The 20,082-nt window shown below is 39.3% G+C and overlaps 1 protein-coding gene across 1 annotated transcript in view; it reads right to left on the reverse strand.

Moving 5' to 3' along the window:
* SLC15A1 (solute carrier family 15 member 1) overlaps positions 1-18,925 on the reverse strand; it is a 51,047-nt gene extending 32,122 nt beyond the window's left edge. The window contains exons 1-8 of the mRNA XM_036755783.1: positions 18,833-18,925; positions 17,743-17,930; positions 12,827-12,913; positions 9,126-9,142; positions 4,046-4,187; positions 3,247-3,366; positions 633-732; positions 339-429 (exon numbers count right to left, since the gene is read on the reverse strand). Of these exons, the coding sequence (XP_036611678.1) occupies positions 339-429; positions 633-732; positions 3,247-3,366; positions 4,046-4,187; positions 9,126-9,142; positions 12,827-12,913; positions 17,743-17,930; positions 18,833-18,925 (838 nt within the window). The remainder of the gene's footprint in view (positions 1-338; positions 430-632; positions 733-3,246; positions 3,367-4,045; positions 4,188-9,125; positions 9,143-12,826; positions 12,914-17,742; positions 17,931-18,832) is intronic.
* Between the last annotated feature and the right edge of the window lie 1,157 nt (positions 18,926-20,082).

The following is a 20,082-nucleotide window of genomic DNA, read 5'->3' on the forward strand; positions in this document are numbered from 1 at the left end:
TGAGTAGAAACTGAGTCCAGATTTGTCTTCCTAGACTGAGCTGCAAGAAGGGGAAAGCACTTTCTTTTCCTATAAGGTAAGTAGTAAGGGAAAAAGGAAAGGTTTGTAGGACCAGGGTTAGTACTGAAAAGAACCCCTTAAGTGATCTAGTCAAACTCCCTCATTTTACAGTTGAGGAAAGTGAGGACAATAGAGATTAAGAGGCTTGGCCTAAATTGATATATTGTCAGTTAGCAGAGTTGGAATTGAAATTCAAGCTCTGACTCCCAAAGTGCAATGATGTGATTTTGCCATCCAAGAAAGAAGAAGTAGGAACTCTATGGGTCAAGAGATTTTACCTCTGAGTATGGGAGTTACGATTGTAGAAATCAGACTTCCAGCATTGATGGCCAGATAAAAGATGGAAAAAAATCTGTTTCTTTGTTTTTCCTGTATTGAAAAGGATATTAAAAAATAGTGAACACAAATCAATAGCAACTGGTAAGGACAAAAACCAAATGGTCACTTCTATCACTATATATGTTACTCCAAGCATACTTGGAAAAAACAAGTGGCTGATGGAACTTATGCCAATGGAATTTTATTCCTAAACATATTGATCCAATCATCCATTTTCAACAAAGGGCACATACCTGATTTTCTTCAAACTGATCTCCACCAAATGCCGACACGCAAGGTTTTATTCCACCGGTACCAAAAGCAATCAGAACAAGCCCCACCATAGCCAAAGTTCTAGGGGAAGGAATTAACTTTTAAATACATCCATTCCTTAAAGGTAGAGGGTCTCTTCTCTGTTCTTAACAATCCTTCCTTTTTGCAATATTTGATATGGTGACACAGAGCAGGTTCAAATATTTATTGAAGAAAGTGAAATTCTGATTCCTATAAATTTTGTCTACAATGTCTTAGTAGCATATAATAAATTTTCTCTCCTCGCAGTAAACAGCATATCTAGAGAAATGTCATAAGCCTAATGCCTTTGAATGGTTCCACAAAAAGTAAGTAAGCAAGTAAGGCAACGTTATAAGGGACAGTTAAGTTCCATAGCTACAATATATACCTGGAAGGGGTATATTTGAACAGCTAAGGCTTGTATACAATCAGCTTAAAATCAGCCTTTAGGGACCTATTAGGATTAATAGTGCTGGGTGGTAGGTGGGTCTGTTTGGCTATGCTAACAGATGCAAAGTGTTGAGATCTATATATCAAGTTACCAGAGGAACACCTGAGGTTTACACATAGCATGCAGAAGGGCCAAGAGATGGTTTATTCAAGGACAGGAGATGAATTTTCAAGTAACTTTCTTGAAGTAGAATGGGAAGAGGGACTTGTGTTTTTCCCTAGTGATCTTCTCAAGTAGAGATTATAACTCGAATGAGTTTAGACTGACTTAGGAGGAAAATCTATTCACTACTTTTAGGGGTCCCACAATGGTTCCCACAAAAACAGAGAAGGTCCTAAGTGTTAGTCTAACAAGTTGTATGGAGTAGGTAGACCAAAGCTGGAACTTGGGGATTAGGAAGCCAAATATCCCTGACACCCTTTATGTAAGAGGCTGTAGATGTTGAGTAAACCAATGGGACAGTGACCTAAAATTATGGAACACAGCCTAAAAGCTTTTTAAATGGGGCTTTTCTCTTTGTTTTCTTGATCACATCCAAGTAGCCACATCTCAACAACTTGTCATGAATTAGGCAACCAGGTAGCAGAATGGATAGAGTGCTGAACTTTGAGTCAGAAAACCTGAGTTTGAATCCTGCCTTATTTATTAGCTGTGTTACTCTGGGAAAGTCAATTAACTCTATCTCTAAGGATAATGGCACCTAGTTCACCAGGCTGTTATGAGGATCAAATGAGCTAACATTTGTAAACCTTAGAATGCTACAAAATGCTAGTTAATAGTGTTATTACTACTGACAAAGAAATAGTCCTTAAATATGGACAGCTTATGTAAAGTAACTGGCATCGTTATAAAACTCAAGTCCTCACATAAAGATATGAAACTGGATAGGCTGGGATAGTCTCTGTGGATTGGTTAAAGACTCTTGGGGTGGGGAATCCCAATTGTAGGGTGTAGTATAAAATAGTGATAATATTATTACAAAATGACACAGGTTAGGGAAGTTATTTTGGGGTCCAGATGTGATTTCATGCATGTAGGGATTGTCAGTGATATCAGTCTGCTGATAAAGGCTGACATTTCATCTGTTACTGTCTTAGAGTTCCCTAAAACCCTAATAGGTTAAATAACTTGTCTTAACTCCAGAGTTGGCAGAGACTAAGTACCCCACATTCTCTCTCAATGTCTTTTTCTTTTTAAAATGAAAAGGGGTTTGGTTTGGTTTTGCTTTTACTAGAGTCCAAAACAAGTTAATGCCAACAAACCAGCAAGTTTTAGCCAGGAAATTCAGATATATGTACATGAAGAGAAAAGTTAGGTGAAATTATTTGTTTTATATTAAGGATATTCACCAAATACATTGTAAACTTCAGAAAAACCAGGAGGAAAACCAGAGGTTATTGTCTAAAAGTAAGAAATTCTTTAAAATTTTTGTTTTTCTGGCTTATCTGGCAATAGGGGCTTTCAAATGTTACATTTCCTTCCTGGAAGTGATGTTAAATGTTATTACTATTAGCATTAAAAAAATTTACTATTACTTGGATGACCACAGTTCTCCACAGAAGTAAATTACTTTGAGTGATCTAATTTTTGAAGGAACAATTTTTCCCAGCTTGGCTTGTCCAGCTTGCAAAGCATAATATTAATTCTCAGCTTCACTTTCTATAGACCTATGGAAACAAGATAATATACAACAAAAGACACTATTAAGCCTTTGGCCATTAGGCCACGCTGCACTGAAGAGAAAATTAATTCAGTCTAGAAAAAGTTAACATTTGGCTTAAACATTGAAGTAAGCAAGAAGGTGCCATTTAAGCCTTGAGAAAGTGGCTACTTGTTACTTGGGAATCTTTCAATTGCCTCAAGGAAAGTCAGATCACAATACAAATTGCTTGTTTATGACTAAGACTTGGAGGTAGGTGGAACATCAAAACCAGAGGACAGAAAATACCGTCTGAAACCAAAATGATGATGTACTCAAGACCCAATTTATGATTGAGAGGAATGGTCTCTTTTATTTCTATAAGTTAACTATAGAAGAACAGGCACATTTTTTAGGGGGCAAGAGAGAATGAAGTTAAACAGATAAAGCTGAAAGAAATACATAAGAGAATGTTTCAACTTACACGTGTAAAGCAATGCTATCAGGTTGTCCATCACGGTTAGCGTCGGAGAGGTCATTAATGGAACTTATGGCAATGACTACTTGCCCCAAAGCATAAACAATGGACAACGAGATGATTGTTCTTTAAAACAAAGAAAAAGTTGGGATAAGAAGATCTATCTATACTTGCAAACTTTTCCCTGTGTCAAAAAAGATTCTCCATTTCATAAATATCAATTGCTCATGATACCATATTCACAACAAATTGTACTAAGTTACTTTGAGATCTTTTATAACTATCTGTCTCATATAATGATAAGTATTATGGAAAATGCATGTTGAATTAAACAGAACAGTAGCAAAGCATGCTTTTTATTTTAGTGTGATTAAAATCAGACATTCTAGCCTCTGTATCCTTGCTCAAGCCATTCTTCTATCTAAGAATGCCTTCCTACACTTCCTTCATTTTACAACTCAAGTCCTCCCACTTTCTTTGACCACCTATAGCATAGTCTCATTAATTCAAAGTTAGCACATTCTATTTTTGTGTGTGTCCAGGTTTCCAACTCCAGTGAAATTACGAGGCCAAGGAGGAAAGATGTCCCATGTATCCATCCTTAATGTACTTCAGCATAGTGCCTTATATATAGCATGTGCTTAAATGTTGTTCGATTACTTGAAGAATGTTAAAGCTTAACTCTATATACATTAAAGAAAAAGGACATATTTGGCTTAGTCCATAACTCTCAGACTCTCAAAAGAAAACTATCTGAATTGATAAAGAAGATTATCTCCTTAGATAAAAAATAGAAACTACTCACTTGAACTTTCCCAGCCACGAGTCAGCGATGAGAGCTCCGAGGATTGGTGTTAGATAGCATAGAGCAACAAATGTGTGATAGATGGCAGTAGACAGATTATCCTCCCATCCAAGGAAACGTTGGAAATACAGAACTAGAATTGCTGTATGTGGAGGGGGCAGGGAGTGGAAAAAGGAGATGTTCAAATATTCAAGACAATCATTTGTTGAAGCTAATGGAAGAGTGTGGATTCAAATAGTTACCTCTCATTCCATAGTAGGAAAATCTTTCACAGAATTCATTGACGATAATGAAAAAGATGCTTAAAGGATAACCAAGACAACTCTGAAGAGGAAGGGGAGAAAATATTCTACTTACACAACTGAAGTGTACATCATGGACTCATAGAAATTTATTTCACATAAGTATTCTCAGAGACAAGAAAAGAAACAGCTATATTTAGTTTCTTATTCAAAGTTCCAAAGTTGTGCAACAATTCAGAGTTTAAAAATTCAAATTCTTTGTCTTAAATCACTTTACACCTACTATAAGTTGGTCTAGGAAAAAAGTTTATTTACAGTGTTTATGAATGAAACATTTGATATAAATTAGCTATATAAAAGTGAAACATTTGATATAAATTAACTAGTCTTCATAATTAAAAAGGCATAGGTATTGTAGACTACTTGATGGTTATCAATAAAAATTTAAGAATATAACAGAATTGTTTACACATATGGAAGTCTTAAAAAAAGGAAGACATTAAGCAATAACTGAAATGATATACTCACCAGTGATTTCTTAGTCCCTAAAATGGGAGAAAAAATATTCAGTTAAGAACAGGAAGTCAAATAAAATATTTCTAAATATTTTATATATTAATCTCATAAATACTGAAACTTGAATTCAAATGTATTGGTTAGTGACTGGGTAACTCAGGTTACTGTGAATACAACGAATATGATCTTTCAGTTATGAAATAACTCTTTCTAGAACATCATAAACAATTGTGCTGTAATTTTACCTTAATGCACTTTAGGTTTATTTTCTAGATGAAAAACAGAAATAAAGATCTACGATTTATGTCGCTGAGCAGGGCAGTTTTAAATTTTGATTTAAAAACCTTCCTAGTCACAAGGGGATTAACAAAAGAAAAACTCAGAACTTAACCAAGCTTGTCCCACCTACGCATATGCAAATCAAATTGTGAAATATCCTGGATTCTATTTTTTCTTCTTGAAAAAAGGAAGAGCACATTATACCTATGACATGATTGTGTTCACCTTGAAAAGACCAAAGCAACATTCTGACTTGGTCACCCCTGATTTACTCAGTGAAGACACAAGTGAATGATTCCCAGATATCTTAAGAGTCTTTACCTCATAGTCCTTTTGTAGGTTTATAGAACCTAATTATGCCCTGGTTTAATTGGTATAGTGATAGGCTTATTGGGAAACTTACCCATTAGATTATCTGGAAGAGAACTGAACTGGTTTCCCACTTGGAAGAGGGTGCTCTGGCTACCAAAGTAGGGATGGGCAGGGAGAAAGGCAATGGCTTCCTAGCTACTTTAGAAGAGTCACAGAATTATACCAGTCACTTTCGTATTTAAATTAAGTACTAGATAGCTCAGTGGATAGAGAGATAGGCCTAAAAAAAAAAAAGACAAGTCAAAATCCAGCCTCAAATACTTACTAGCTATATGACCCTGGGCAAGTCACTTGACCTCTCTCTGCCTGTTTCTTCAACTGTAAAATGGGGATGGGTGATAATAGCATCTACTTCACAAGGCTATTGTGAGTCTTAAAAAAAAGAAATTTGTAAAAAGTGCTTAGCACAGTGATACATAGTAGATGCTATATAGATGGTGATTTTTTTTCCTCCCTGTCACCTTCATGTCAAGACTGGAAAGACTGGGAGCTCAATATATGGGTATTGTGATAGCCAAGGCAAGTGGTGTATGATCTGAACTAGAAAGGTGGGTGTGTGTGTGTGTGTGTGTGTGACAGAGAGAGAGAGAGAGCGAGAGAGACAACACCAAGAGAAGGGGCTGGATACATAAAATATTGTGATGATATAATTGACAGGATTTGGCAACTGATTAGATGGGAGCGGGGAAATGAAAGATCCCAGGAGTGAGGCTGTAATCCTGGGTGACTGGGGAGATTGTGGTACCATTGTTTCATGACAGATTGAGAGGAAGAACAGATTCAGGGAGAGGAAAGAAAAAGAGTTTTTGTTTTGGATTTGTTTGATCTGAGTTGCTATTGATGGCTACAGACTATGTCTAATAAGAGGTTGGAGATACAGGACTAGACTTCATGAGAAGTTCAGACTGGAGATATAACTTGGGGAATCGTCTGCATAGATGTGATATGGAAACAGATGGGTTCAATAAAGCAGTCCAGGATACAGCCTTGAATCATATTCCATACTCTGGAAACAAGAGATAAAGAGGCTGGGGAGACTCACAAGTTGCTACGAGAAAGGAACACAGCCAGGAGAGAAGTGTCAGAGAAGTCAAAGGAAGAGAAATTGTCCAGAAGGAAGGAATTTTTGGTATTGAAACCTGTAGAAAGATTGTGGGAGATGAAGAATGAGAAAATGCCATTGAATATCACAATAAAGAGATGAATGGTTTCCTTTAAGGGATTAGTTTCAATAGAGAGGTGGGGTCTTACTACAGTTTGGATTGGATTGGATTTGGTTTGGATTACTACATGATTGAATCTATGATCTCATTGACGTGGGTCAATCAACCAGTCATCATAACTAGTACTAAAAAAAGTCAAGTTAACAGACATATCCATGTTCTATCATGAAAAGACCCCTGAATTTGGCATCTGGAGGTCTTGGGTTTTAACAGCTATGTTATTTTGGATATAGATTTGGATAACCTGAGAATCAAATTTCCTTGTATATAAAATGAGAATATTGGAATAGTTCATCCTCAAGGTCCCTTCCAGCTCTAAAATATAAGAAACTGCAAGTAAAATCTGGGATTGAATACTTGACCTCTGGCATTGAAGGAAGGCTCCACCAATAGTACTTCCAGTAGTCACTTTTATAGCCTTCCTGAAGGGGAACATTCTTTACAAGAGAGATCAGAGATTACTGTACTTTAAGATTAAGAGGGCCTCAGGCTATCTGTTGCCTATAATTATGGTCAGCATTTCTTATCTTAATATACTACAGGTAAACCGATTTATCAGGGACTGAAGGCTCAAGTGCAAAGATGATGATGTGAACTTTGATACTTAAGTTTTTATGCTTATGAGATTTTAAGTTTATGTGCTGGGTCATATGTTTGCTTTCTTTGGTACCATGGCTTGTTTATAATTTGCGAACATAAACTTAACTTTCTCTGTAGGAAGATGATACAAATATACTGAGAGAAAGGCACATGCTCAGAAAAAAAAAATCTTGCTTAGACAGTTGGCCAATGAGCTGGACCCAGACTTTATAAATAAGACATCAGGCTGGAGTTATCATCCGGCAAGTTGCTCGGTATTTTCAGTAATCCAAAGCTATTCGTTGCTGTGAAAGCTAGCCCATTTTATCCAATCAGTGCTCCATGGTGGCAAATCATAAAATATCACAACCTGAGGAATTTAAAATACAAGTATCCCAAGGGTAACGAAAAGACATAATGAGCACGAAGGATAGGGCAGTATCACTTAAGTAATAAAGTATCAAAAAGAGGGGGACCCAAGAAACAGAAAACAGATGTATAGAGCAAGGGCTATGCTTATATTCACTCTATACTTTAGACAACCAGGCTATACATACCCAAGTTAAGCTTTCCAGAAAGAAAAACTTCTGGGAAGCTGAATTTTTTTTGACTTACTGAAATAATAATAGGGTCAGTTTGGATATCTCTTTAGGTTCTCTAACATAAAACAAAATGTGATTTAACATAAAGTACTTGAAATAACAATGGTAAACTACAGTTCTTAGGTTAGTTTGACCTAACACAAGGCATGAGGGAAATGTGGTGTCATCCCAAGGGGAGGTGAGGCAAGTGGATTCTTACAGCATCAGGTGAACCTAGAATGGTGTTCTCTATTGGCATTTTGAGACAGGAAGTAATGACAGGAAGGCACTGAATTTCTAGGAGTTAGTAGTGAGACCGATTTTTAGCACTTACCTTGGGAACATTAAAATTATTATCTTTTGCAAGTGAATAGATAGGATCAGGTAGCATAGCAACACAGAGATGGAAGTGAAATGATGATTCAGGCTCAGATTGGAGCTTCTACTCACTTTGATTTTCGGTAGAGGTCTGAAACAACTGGTTTCTGGCACCTATGACCCCTTTGTCATTTTGAAAAGTGACTACCAATAGGAAGCATCAGGGGAAGCGGGGCTTCCCCACTCCCTGCTTTTAAGGCTTAATGTTAGGTGGTTAATGGCCAATTTGCCTTCAGTATATCTTCTTCTTCTCTTCCCCCTTCCCAAAATGAAAGGTGTTGTTAATCTTGGCATGGCTCTTTCCAAGAACAGTTAATCTCCTCTTGTTATGGGGTCAGCTGCTAGTGTAACATTCTGAAGCTAGTAGGTGAGGAATCTCATTGAAAAAAAGGATGTTTCAAACATCCAGAGCATGGGGGCATATGATATAGTTGAATCTTATATTATGACAGAAAGGTCCTGAGAAATCTAGTCAATCCCAACATTCTGCAGGAGACAAATAGGGACGTTTTATTTTCATATGCTAAGAACCTAGTACAGTGCCTTGTACACAATAGGCACTTAATAATTGCACAGCTATACTATTTTATGCACCCCCATCTTGGTGTGACTTTAGACAGGATAGTTTTTTTTTAGGTAAGGTTTTTCTCTTTATGCTCTCTTTACTTACTAAGCAGTTTTATGCATTTCCTTCTTAAAGAACTCTCTTCTTTCAAGGTGTAGTTCAAACATTACTTCCTGATGACTGCTCCCCTCACCAACAGCTAGTGCCCTTCCTCCCCAACTACCTTCCTAACTGCTATTATCTCAATGCTTATACATGTATTCATTCTCGCATTAGAATGCATACTCCTTGGAGGGGATAGGGACAGTTTCTTTGTGTTGGTATCCCCTACACCATGCACCGTACCTGGAACATAATAGTTGCTGGAAGTGGAACACAAAATACCTCTATATTACAAACACTCAGGGATAGGTTTGGACCTATGAAAGTGTTGGTAGAGGCAACTCCCAGGTGAGGAAATTCTTTCTACCAGAGCATGTCAGTACCTTCTCTGAAATTTATCATCTTAGAGAGTTACCTAAAGCAGGGAGGTGTTAAGTGACTTGCCTAGCCATATGTGTGTCTTTCTGGCTCTGTCTATTCACTATGCCATGCTGCCTCCCACACACAGTTAACCCAAATTCTTGGGCCATATTTTATTTAGTACTTTCTGCTTCTTTTAAGCTCCTACCTCCCATTTTAAAATCAATAATGAAAAAAGGAAAAAGACCTATATGTATAAATATTTATAGCAGTTCTTTTTGTGTTAGCAGGAATTAGAAGTTGAGGGGATGCTCATCAATTGGGGAATGGCTGAACCAGTCAGTCAGGTATATAGTTGTGATGGAATGTTGTTGTTGAATGGTTTCAGACATGTTCAAACCTCTGCGACCCCATTTGGGGTTTTCTTGGCAAAGATACTAAAGTCATTTGCCATTTCCTTCTCCAGAACATTTTACTGATGAGGAACTGAGGAAAACAGGTTTAAGTGAAGTGAAATGAGCAGACTGAGGAGAATATTGTGCACAATGACAGCAATATTATACAATGATCAATTGTGAACGATTTAGCTATTCTCAGAAATACAATGATCCAAGACAACTCTGAAGGACTTATGATGAAAAATGCTGGCCACCTCCAGAGAAAGAACAGATGGAGTCTGAATACAGATTGAAGCATACTTTTAAAAATTCTTTATTATTCTTTTTTTGTCTGCATTTTTTTTTGCAAGATGGTTAATGTTGAAATGTTTTGCATGACTGTACATGTATAATGTATATCAAATCGCTTGCTTTCTCAAGGGGGGAGAGGAGAGGACAGAAGAGAGAGAATTTGGAACTCAAAATTTTAAAAAATGAATGTTAAAATTTTTATTTACATGTAATTGGCAAAAAATAAAATAAAAATTAAATGTAATTCTCACAAGAAAAACCAACACTGCTAACAAGACATAAACAACTAGTTTTGAAGCAGACACTTCGTTTTCCTTGACTACTTTTTTAAAAGGAAAAAACCAATCACGAACAGTGAAATGAATGGTCAGCAATAAAGAACAGCATTAATAATGCCCAAAGTAGGTAATTAAGAGTGGCTAGCTCTTGAAAGACTTTTTCTCCGGGACACTTTCTAAGTTATAGTAAAAAACCTTTAACAATAGCCCAGGACTAGGGCATTCTGGGTATTTGTTCCTTCTGAGTATCAATTATTAGTCTTGACCAAATCATAGACACTGAATTCTAGTTATTGCTCCTTCCTCAAGCAGCATATTCCACTGCTAGAGACAGCGACCTGACCTGTGATTTCATAGGTATAGAAAATTCCCAAGTGAAGAAACTCCTACAAAAGCAGGTCAGTCACATATCACAAAAGACTATGAAATTTATCAAAGAGATGGAGTCTGGGAATTTGCCTGATTTAAACCCTGCTGAAAACCTATGAGCTATAATCAAGGGTACAACTGAAAAACAAGTTTGTCAAAAGGATGCTTTATATCCAATGTAATAAAAATATGGTTTCATGGTGAATTTTAAAATGTCCGAACTCAGTATCAAATCACATAAAACAAGGATTGAAGCAAAAACAAGGTATGTTTTATATTTAATGTTTTTAAAGCTTTAAGTACTTTATGTTTCCCAAATAATTTGCATAATACTATTTGATTGCAAAGTGGGTGGTGTTGGTATTCACTGGGAATGCAGACTTGCTGGGATCTTAAGTCCTAGCAGCAAAAGATTACATACACAGATAAGCGTGATACAAATTAAAACATAGATACATGTGTTTCATATGGGGGGGGTGGCGAAATTCTACGTAGATGTGGTTAATTTTGTAGGTCATTAAGACCCACCTCTCCATCTTTTTTTGTATGAACTATGTACCCACACCGTGTTTGTATCCTTGGATTTTTTTTTAACATAAGTCCAGTTCCCTACACTGACACTTGTTTTACTTCATCTTCCTCATCCCATTGTTCCTACCTAGCCCACCTTTGTGGGTTCCAACTCTGTCATCCAATATGGTGGATGTTTTGGTTTGTCATCTCCAAATCTGATAAAGGGGACCATCTAATCATTGATCAAAAACTGACTATTGATTTCTTAGTCCTGTGACAACTCTCCCATTTTCCATTATTTTTTTTTGTGCTAAAATATTGGCACGGCCATCATTTATAAATTATACTTATAATTTATAAATATATATTTATATATTTATAATTATATTTATAAATTATTTTATTAATTTTTGTTTTTTTAATCAAAGCTCCTAGCTTGACTTCATGAAAGGCAGGTAAGTACTCTCACTAAGTCATCTCACTTATCATAGGTTTTATCTTACTACTCACTAATTTAAATTTTATGTCTTAACCTGAAGATCTTTGTCTTTATTAGAAAATACAGAAGCAAAATAGAGTAGTTCTATGCTATGTCTTAAACTTTCCAAGCAATAGACCTATCCTTTCTTTTATCTTCTTAATCATCCTTACTCCTTTCCACCCTCCCACACTCGCAATGTCCATAGTTAGTAATGGCTAGGTTATTTTGCCTTCGGAGTTTGGACTACCTTTGTTTGGGCTGGAAGAATAATAGTTCACATTTGTATAGCATTTTCAACTACTTTAATCTCTCACCCTCTATGCTAAATAGTACAAGTAACTTGGAAACTAAGGCTTGAATGATTTTCTCTACGTTACACTACTAAGACTTTCCCCACTCTAGTCCATTCTTTACTCAACTATCAAAGTTACCTTTCTAAAGTGCAGATCTGACCATCTCTCTTTCCTATTCAATAAACTACTTCTTAATAAATAATATTTATTAGATAAACTACTTAATAAACTACTTCTATTCAATAAACAAGCTCTTTCTTGCCTCCAAGATCAAGTATAAAATGCTGTTTGGCTTTCAAAACTCTTTCTAACCTGTTTTCTTCCTACTTTACCAGTGTTCTCACATCCTTCCCTCCTTCACTTACTCTATGTTACAGTGACTCCGCTGTTCCTATAACTCCTCCCAACTCCATGTACTTTCACTGGCTTTCATACCTGGAATTCTCCCCCTTCTCATCTTTACTTCCTGGTCTCCTTGGCTTCCTTCCAATCTCAGCTAAAGCCCTACCTTTTCCAAGAAGTCTTTCCCTGCCCAGTGTCTCTTTTCAGAGATAACTCTAATCCAGTGCCTTTCCTCCGAGACTAACTCCAGTTTATCATATGTATATGTGTGTATGTATACACATATACTCATACACACACACATGCATGCACACACGCGCGCTTGCACACACGCGCACACACACACACACACACACACATACACGCCTTGTTTGTAGGTTGCCTCCCCATTAGACTGTGAGCTCCTTGACATCCAAGGTTGTTTTTGTCTTTATATCCCTACTGTGTCACATAGTACCTGGTACATAGTAGGTACATAATAAAACCTTGTTGACTTGGTATGGTAGAGGTAGAATTCAAACCTAGGTTTTGATATAAGTGAGAGGAAGTGGATGCACCAGGTATAGATAGCTTTTTCAATGAATTCAGCTGAGAAGGGGACGACAGTATAAGACAATACCTAACAGGAATGGTAGGAGCAAATGAGGATTTTTTAAAGGATGTTGGAGACATGGGCATATTTGGAGGCAGCAGGGAATGTAGCAGCCTATAGATAAGAAGAACAAAGATTAGTGAGAAAGTAGAGATGATAGAGAAGGCAATCTGCTGGAGATAACAGATGGAATAGGATCAGAAGTCCAAATAGAGGGGTCCAGAGGTTTCAAGAGTGCTCAAGGGGTCCATAATACAAAAAAGGATAACAACTGTGGTCTAGAGATTAAGAAAATTGTAAGTACAGCTAAGTGGCAAAAATGATAGAGTTCCAGGCCTGGAGTCAGGAAGTGTCGTCTTGCTGAGTTCAAATTTGGCCTCAGACACTTACTAGCTGTGTGTCATTCAACCCTGTTAGCCACAGTTTTCCTCATCTGTAAAATGAGCTGTGGAAGGAAATGGCAAAACCACTCTAGTATCTTTGCCAAGAAAACCCCTAAACAACATTGAAAACAACTAAACAACAGCAACAAAAGGGTATCATGGCAAATCAGGAAAGTACCACAGGTGCTAGGGCTAATGGACCGATGACTAGGAATTTACAATGGAAAGTGGCTACCAGATTATACTAGTCAATCAAAAGGAACCTTCCCGTGAAGACCTCATCAACGTGCAACTGACCTCAATCAGTCCCCTGAATGCCCCTAGGAATAGAATGGATCTCTCCTCTCTCTCTGACTCACGTCTGCTTTTTAATATTGTCATCATGATTATTCTATCTGGATCTGTTGACTCTGGATTTGGTATTCCAATCCAGTTCCTTGAATCCTGGCTGGTATCCCAGTAATGTTCTCTCACCCATCCTACTGACCATTTCCTTCAAGCCCTCTGTGCCTACCTTTGGCTGAACCCCCTTTAACAAGGCTATTTATAAACCAGGTTCTCTGGAGGTAATTTCTCCATATCAATGTTGTTAGCCTACTCAATGACTGGATGAAAGAAGCCAAGGTCCTCCACTGCATCCTGGGCCATCTCCAGGCATCCTGATCTTTATCTGCCCACTGGACCCAGATGGCTCTGGAGGAGAAAGTGAGGCTAGTGACTTTGCACAGCCCTCCTACACTCAAATCCAATTCAATTGCAAGTCATGATGTCATGGTCCTCTTTGAGAACAAAGGACAACCCACAACCACAACCTATTGTAAATAATAACTGCATAAATTTTTTACTACATATTTCTATACTAATATTTAATTAATTAATACTAGTACTTCAATACCAAATTAGCTTTGCAAACAATTTCTTTTATTGTTTATATTTGTCTGATACAATTTGTCAAAATTTTGAACTAAACATTTTTTATATCCCACATTTTCCTATTCTGCCTCAAAAATCTGACTCCCCCTCCCTATGAATAACTATACTGGGATGGACACTACATTCGATTCCCAGGATCCTTATTCCATTCCATGCCAAATTCAGCCAATAAGTATTTTTTTACTGCTGACTTCAGGCACTATTAAGTATTAGGGAGATGAAGAAAAGGCAAAAACAGTCCCTGCTCTCAGGGAACTTACAGGCTAATGGGGAGACACTCTCTCACATGTAAAAATCAGTACCTTCAAGACTAATAAGAGTAGATGGAGGGTAGGTAGCCTTAGATGAGATGGTACTAATAGCCAGGGAAGCAGAAGAAGGCTTCCTAGAGCAAGTAGCACTAGAGCTATCATTTTTCCTTTTTTTTATTCTCCACTTAAAACACCAAATAAATGAGCATTTTTACATGCATCGTAGAGCAGTGAATTGTACTTGAAAGTGGAAATATCTATAATGCAGAGCATGTCAAACTTAGTCTTAAAGTAAGCCAGAGATTCTCTTCTAACACTTTATCATCTTGCCCCCTTCTCAGACTTTAAGGATCATAGGAACATGTATTCAGAAGTGGAAGAGATCTCAGAGGTCATTCAGTCTAACCCTAGAGCAGCTAATATGTCTAAAAGTCAGTTTTTTTTTCTAACATAGTACTGCCCTTAGAGGGCAACCCTCTGGATACAGTCACCTATCACTTGAGTAACAATTTTCCCCTACATATTCCCAGTTTCAAGTGTCCAGTTGAGATAGTCATTATAGGTTTAAGATTTAAGATCATTAATCTTCTACCACACCTCCAACTTCCACATAACTTGTACAATGCAAGCCAAGGATTTAGTCAAGATTTCATTAATATTTCTTGTAGAGAGCTAAGGTACAGGTCCTAGACCATACTTAAAATAATCTAGAGGAGAAATGCAATACAGAGAGTTATGGGACACATAACTCCCTAATGAGGCCAGAAACATATTGAAAAGTAATTGGGAAAAATTAAATGAAATAAGTTAAAATACAATAAAATATAGATAACATTACATTTTAGAACTAAGCCAATATGCAGCCCAAAGTCACCCTCATGTATGGATTAGTAGCTCCTATTAATTTCGAATTTCTCAGACCAGATTTCTATTTGAGTTTGACACCACTGGTCTAGGGAACTTAATTGAAGCTGTCCAAAGCTGTTCGAGATCATCCAAGTTCTTCCTGCTAACTCCAGGTTATCTCCCAAAGTTCTCGGCTCACTTCTCTTGCCACATACAATCAATAATCTCATTGATTGTTTCTATGTAGGTGACTCCCATGTCTATATATCCAGCCCTCATATCTGAGTTTCTGTTCTGCCTACTAGACATTGCCACCTGGATATGCCATATGCTTCCTCAAAATTAGCATATCCCAAAACAGAACTCATCTCTCCTCCTAAACTTGCCCTCCTGCTCCCTTTACTTATTTCTTATTACTTATTGAAATCATTAACATCTTTTTAGTGTCTCAGGTTCAAAAACCTCCAGTCTTCGGTCTTCCTCATCCTTTATATCCCAGAAGTTTCCAAGGCTTCTTTATTCTACCTCCACCATATCTCACAACCATCATTTTCTCTCCATTCACCCTCTCAGTCCATCATTTCTCACCAGAACTACTGCAATAGTCTCCTGCTGGCCTAGTGGATAGAGCACTGGGCCTGAAGTCAGAAAGACTCAAGTTCCCTCAGATACTTACTAGCTGAGAGACCCTGGGCAAGTCACTTAGGTTAAGTGACTTTGCCTCAGTTTCCTCAATCCCCTAAAATGGGGATGATAATAGTACCTACCTCCCACGGTTGTTGTGAAGATCAAATGAAATATTAGCAACACGCTTATCATAGTGTTGGGCATACAATAGGTACTTAGTAAATGCTTATTTCCTTCCTAATTGGTATTAGTGCTTCTAGTCTTTTCTCCAATCCATCCTTCACATGACTATCCAATGATATTCCTGGAGCACAGTATTCCTGATCAAGAAATTCCAGTGGCTCCCTATTGCCTCTAGGACAAAATATAAATTTCTTGGTTTGGCATTCAAACTTTTCAAAATTTGGTTTCAATGAACTTATCCAGATGTGTTTTGCATTGTTCCCCACTCACTTTATGTTTCAGCCCAACTGGCTGATTTGCTGTTTCTCTATAAACTGGATGCAATGCCTGGTATGAGCTGGGGCCACTTATGCTTTGTAGATGCAGAATTAAACTTTAGCTTAAAAAGCATTGGCATTAGCTCCAGAACATTAAACAATGACCCTCAAAAGGCATTGATTCTTTTTCCCTGGCAGAGTAGTTGCTATCAAGGGCCCATTTCACAAGAATGGTAAAGAGGGAAGACAATACAAACAGAACCTAGCTGCTGGAGATCAACACTTCTTTAAACCCCTGCCAAACAAGCCCACAATCTGATAGTATTCATTCATCCCCAGGTGACAGATTTAACCATTTGTAAGAACTATACTCGAGAAACTTGGGAGTTCCATTTTTCTGCCCATTTCCACCCCCATTCCTTCCTTCCCATTGTCTAGGCAGGACAAATTTCTCTTCCTCCCCTATCTCCACCAAAACCAAAGACACAGCCAAAAATTTTTATCAAGTTAAACACATGGAGTATGGAGGAGAAGGGCAGGAATGACAAATCTAGATGCCAAATTTTAAGAAAAATACTGACAAATTCGAGTCTATCCAGAACTGTGAAAGGTACCAGTTAGTGAGAAAATCATGCCACATTAAAAAAAATAAGTTGTGAACTAGGATCTCTGAGGAGAAGAGGAGGAGGGAGTATACAGCTGTCTCCAAAGTTTTGCAGGAGTCTCCTCTCCAAGAGGGAGTCAGAACTAGGACCGACTGATATTACTTGGATACTTCAATTTGTGGTTGTTACTTCAATTTGGCAAAAGAAGAAATTTTGAAACAGCTGGCTATTTAGAGTGGAGTGCCTCCCAAGATAGCATCGCCTAGTTTGTGTCTTGTTCAGACAGCAAGGGTGCATAATTGCTTCTAGGATGTAGAAAGGATGCCCGGTTAGGGAAGGACTCAAATAGGAATCTTTCGGACAAAGAGGGGATGTTTAGTTTCTTCCTTTTTCAGACAAACACACAAACACACGCACGCACGCACACACACACACACACAAACACATAAACACAAACATCCTTTTTCTACCAGCGGGAGCTCTCCTCCTGTCTCCACTTCTTCCTTCCCAACCTCCCATCTCCATCACAAAAGAGTCCGGAAGCATCCCCTTGGCCCAGAAAAGGCTACGTCCTCGTTTCTCTTTCCTAAAGGCAGAGGCTCCCTGGAGGTGGCCAAAGTGCCTCCCAAGTAGGCAGACCCCCATTTGGTGCCTCCCACCTAGCGCGCTCCCAGCCAGTGTAGCCCTCTGACATTGTTTCAGCATTTGAGCTACAGGGGTTAGACTGTAGGTCCCACAGGCTAAGCAACCTCCGTGACCTCTAGGCACTCATTCTTTTTCCTATCTCCTATTCCGCGTGATCTGGCATCTCTTTTTTTCGGTCCCACCTCTCTAATCCCCCCTCCCCCCACCACAGACGTGGGACGGTGAGGACTCCTGGGCTGGCCGGTAAAGAATGTGCCCACTAGTCCAGGGCTGAGCTCTGACTTGGCACTCAGCTGAATCCTCCGTTTCAGCTTCATATACTGGAGGGGGCTCGCTGTTACTGCTGGTGGGGAAGGGTCGCTGCTCCTCAGAATGAGCTCTGAGTAGTAGGATTGCTGCGCCTGAGCGGAGGCGGAGGAGGGTCTCCGTGCTACTCCGAGAGGGCTCGCTGCTGCTGTGGTGGGCTACTCCGTGACCTGACTAATGGGCTAGCTGCTGCTCAGGGGGTAGTTTGGTGCTGGGGGTGGGGGGAGCTCCGGGGCACTTAGGGGGAATCTCGGAGCGGGAGGCGGGAAGGGGAGCTCCGTGCTACTCGGAGGCTTGCAACTAATAAAGGAGAACGTCGGTGCTATGGGGGAGGAAGAGGGGACCCCTCGCTTCCCGGGGTGGGCCAGCTTGCTACTACGGGAGGGAGCGCGAGCTTGCTGCTACCCGGAGCCCGCTATCACCCCCATCTGCTACTACCCTGCGCTCTTCAGCCTCTGGAAGTCTAAGAGCTCCAGTTTGAGCACGTTCCTCTTAGCTCACCCGCTAGGTCCGAGGTCTTTAGACAGCAGGCATTCTGCACTAAAGAAAGGAAGTTCAAGAAGTTGGGCAAAGCTTTTGATTTTGACCCGCCAAGTTTCTAGCCCCTCTCACTTACCCATGGTGGCAGGTTGGAGCGCCTCTACGGGACTGCCGAGACAGAGGAACTGGGAAGATTTTTTATCTTTGGTTGGTGTTTTTTTTTCTTCCTCCTATAAAGGTGTTGCTCCAAGACCAGCCCAGCTACCTGGCCAGCTGCAATTGTAGGAGGCTGGGGCGGGCCCGGGCTCCACCCTCCAGGTGGGGGAAGGGGTGGGAAGCAGTAAGGTTTGATGCTCAGTGAAGACCTGAGCAGGTTAAGGATACTAGGGGTTTCCCAAAGAGCCGGGTGCCAAATTTCCTAATAACAGGTGTGGGGGAGGGCAGCTGTAGCATCTCTGGGGAAGCTCAAAGCAAAGCGGGATATTAAGGAACATTGGCACAGCCTTGGGAGTTTTGCCTCGACAGTCAAGTGGAGAATGAATGAGAACATCTGAAAGGACAGGTTGGGAAATCGAGCTAGTTTTCCCTTGTCTGACCACAAGCGGGTCATGCTCGACACAGGTGGCCCGGAGAATGGAGATGTGTCACATTCTCCTGGGCGTCTTGGCCTTATGCACGTCCCGCACCTCCACTTTAGATGCTTCTCTCGCCCACATCAGAAACTTGTTAGGGGTTCGGAAGGGCTGACTGGTCACAAAGATTCCCAGCCCTGATTAGGCAACGTGAATCTGGGACAGAAGGGCCTCCTGTCTCCACCTTTCTTCATCCTCAGGGGTGTGGTGATCACGTGAAGTCATGGCATACATTCTTCTTAAATGGCAACTGCTCACGTTAGCCAAGGGCATAAGGGCTTGAGCAAAAGATACGGGATCTGCAGAAGCATAACCAGAGTTCACTTCTGGAAAAGAAAGAAGAATGTTTCCTAGTTATTACCTTAAACTTAAGCAGAAGGTAGAAAGGTCAATCTGGGTTGTTTTATCTTGATCAATGTTTTCTCTATTTGGAATTTCTCTTTTTGCCATTCTCGTGCACCTTTGACTGAATTGGAAATACTGTTCTGTTGCTTCCACAAGGAATGGAGTTTTCATCAGATTCAGACAGGAATCAGATCTGTGAGCGGAAGAAGTGAATAACATTTTTTTTTTTTGCCTATATCGTGGCCCTTGAAATAGAGTCTCATCTATTATTGTTTTAAGGGAAAAAAATAATCTTTCCCAAGGTGGAGTATTGAGAGAACAAAAAAAATGGGGAAGGGAAGAGAACACAATGAGATTCTAGGGGAGCTAGATGGTTTGGGTAACTCCTGGGTTTCCTAGGGTCTCCTGAGATACTCCTGACTCCCAGACAGAGGCATTTTTCTTTGGGAATGTCAGGGACTGTCTTAGCATAGCTGGTACAGTTGGCAAACTTGACTGTGACTTTTCCTGCCCTTATTTAAGTAGTATGCTGTCCACAGAACATTCATTAAACATTTATTAAGCTTCTCTAGCACTGTGTTGGATGCTGGGGGTACAAAGGGGAAAAAAGTAAAGTCTGCTATTAAGAAACTTTCTGTATTGCCTTCCTTTATCTCCCAGTTGAATGCCTGCAGATTCTTTAAAATCCAGTTCAAATGCTATCTCCTCCAAGAGGTCTTCCCTGATTTCTCCTGGGCCTCATGTAGGACCTCTCAAAAGTACTTTTCATATAATTTTTTTTTGAATCTCT

Source organism: Trichosurus vulpecula, chromosome 4 (assembly GCF_011100635.1).
Source record: "Trichosurus vulpecula isolate mTriVul1 chromosome 4, mTriVul1.pri, whole genome shotgun sequence".
NCBI lineage: Eukaryota > Metazoa > Chordata > Mammalia > Diprotodontia > Phalangeridae > Trichosurus > Trichosurus vulpecula.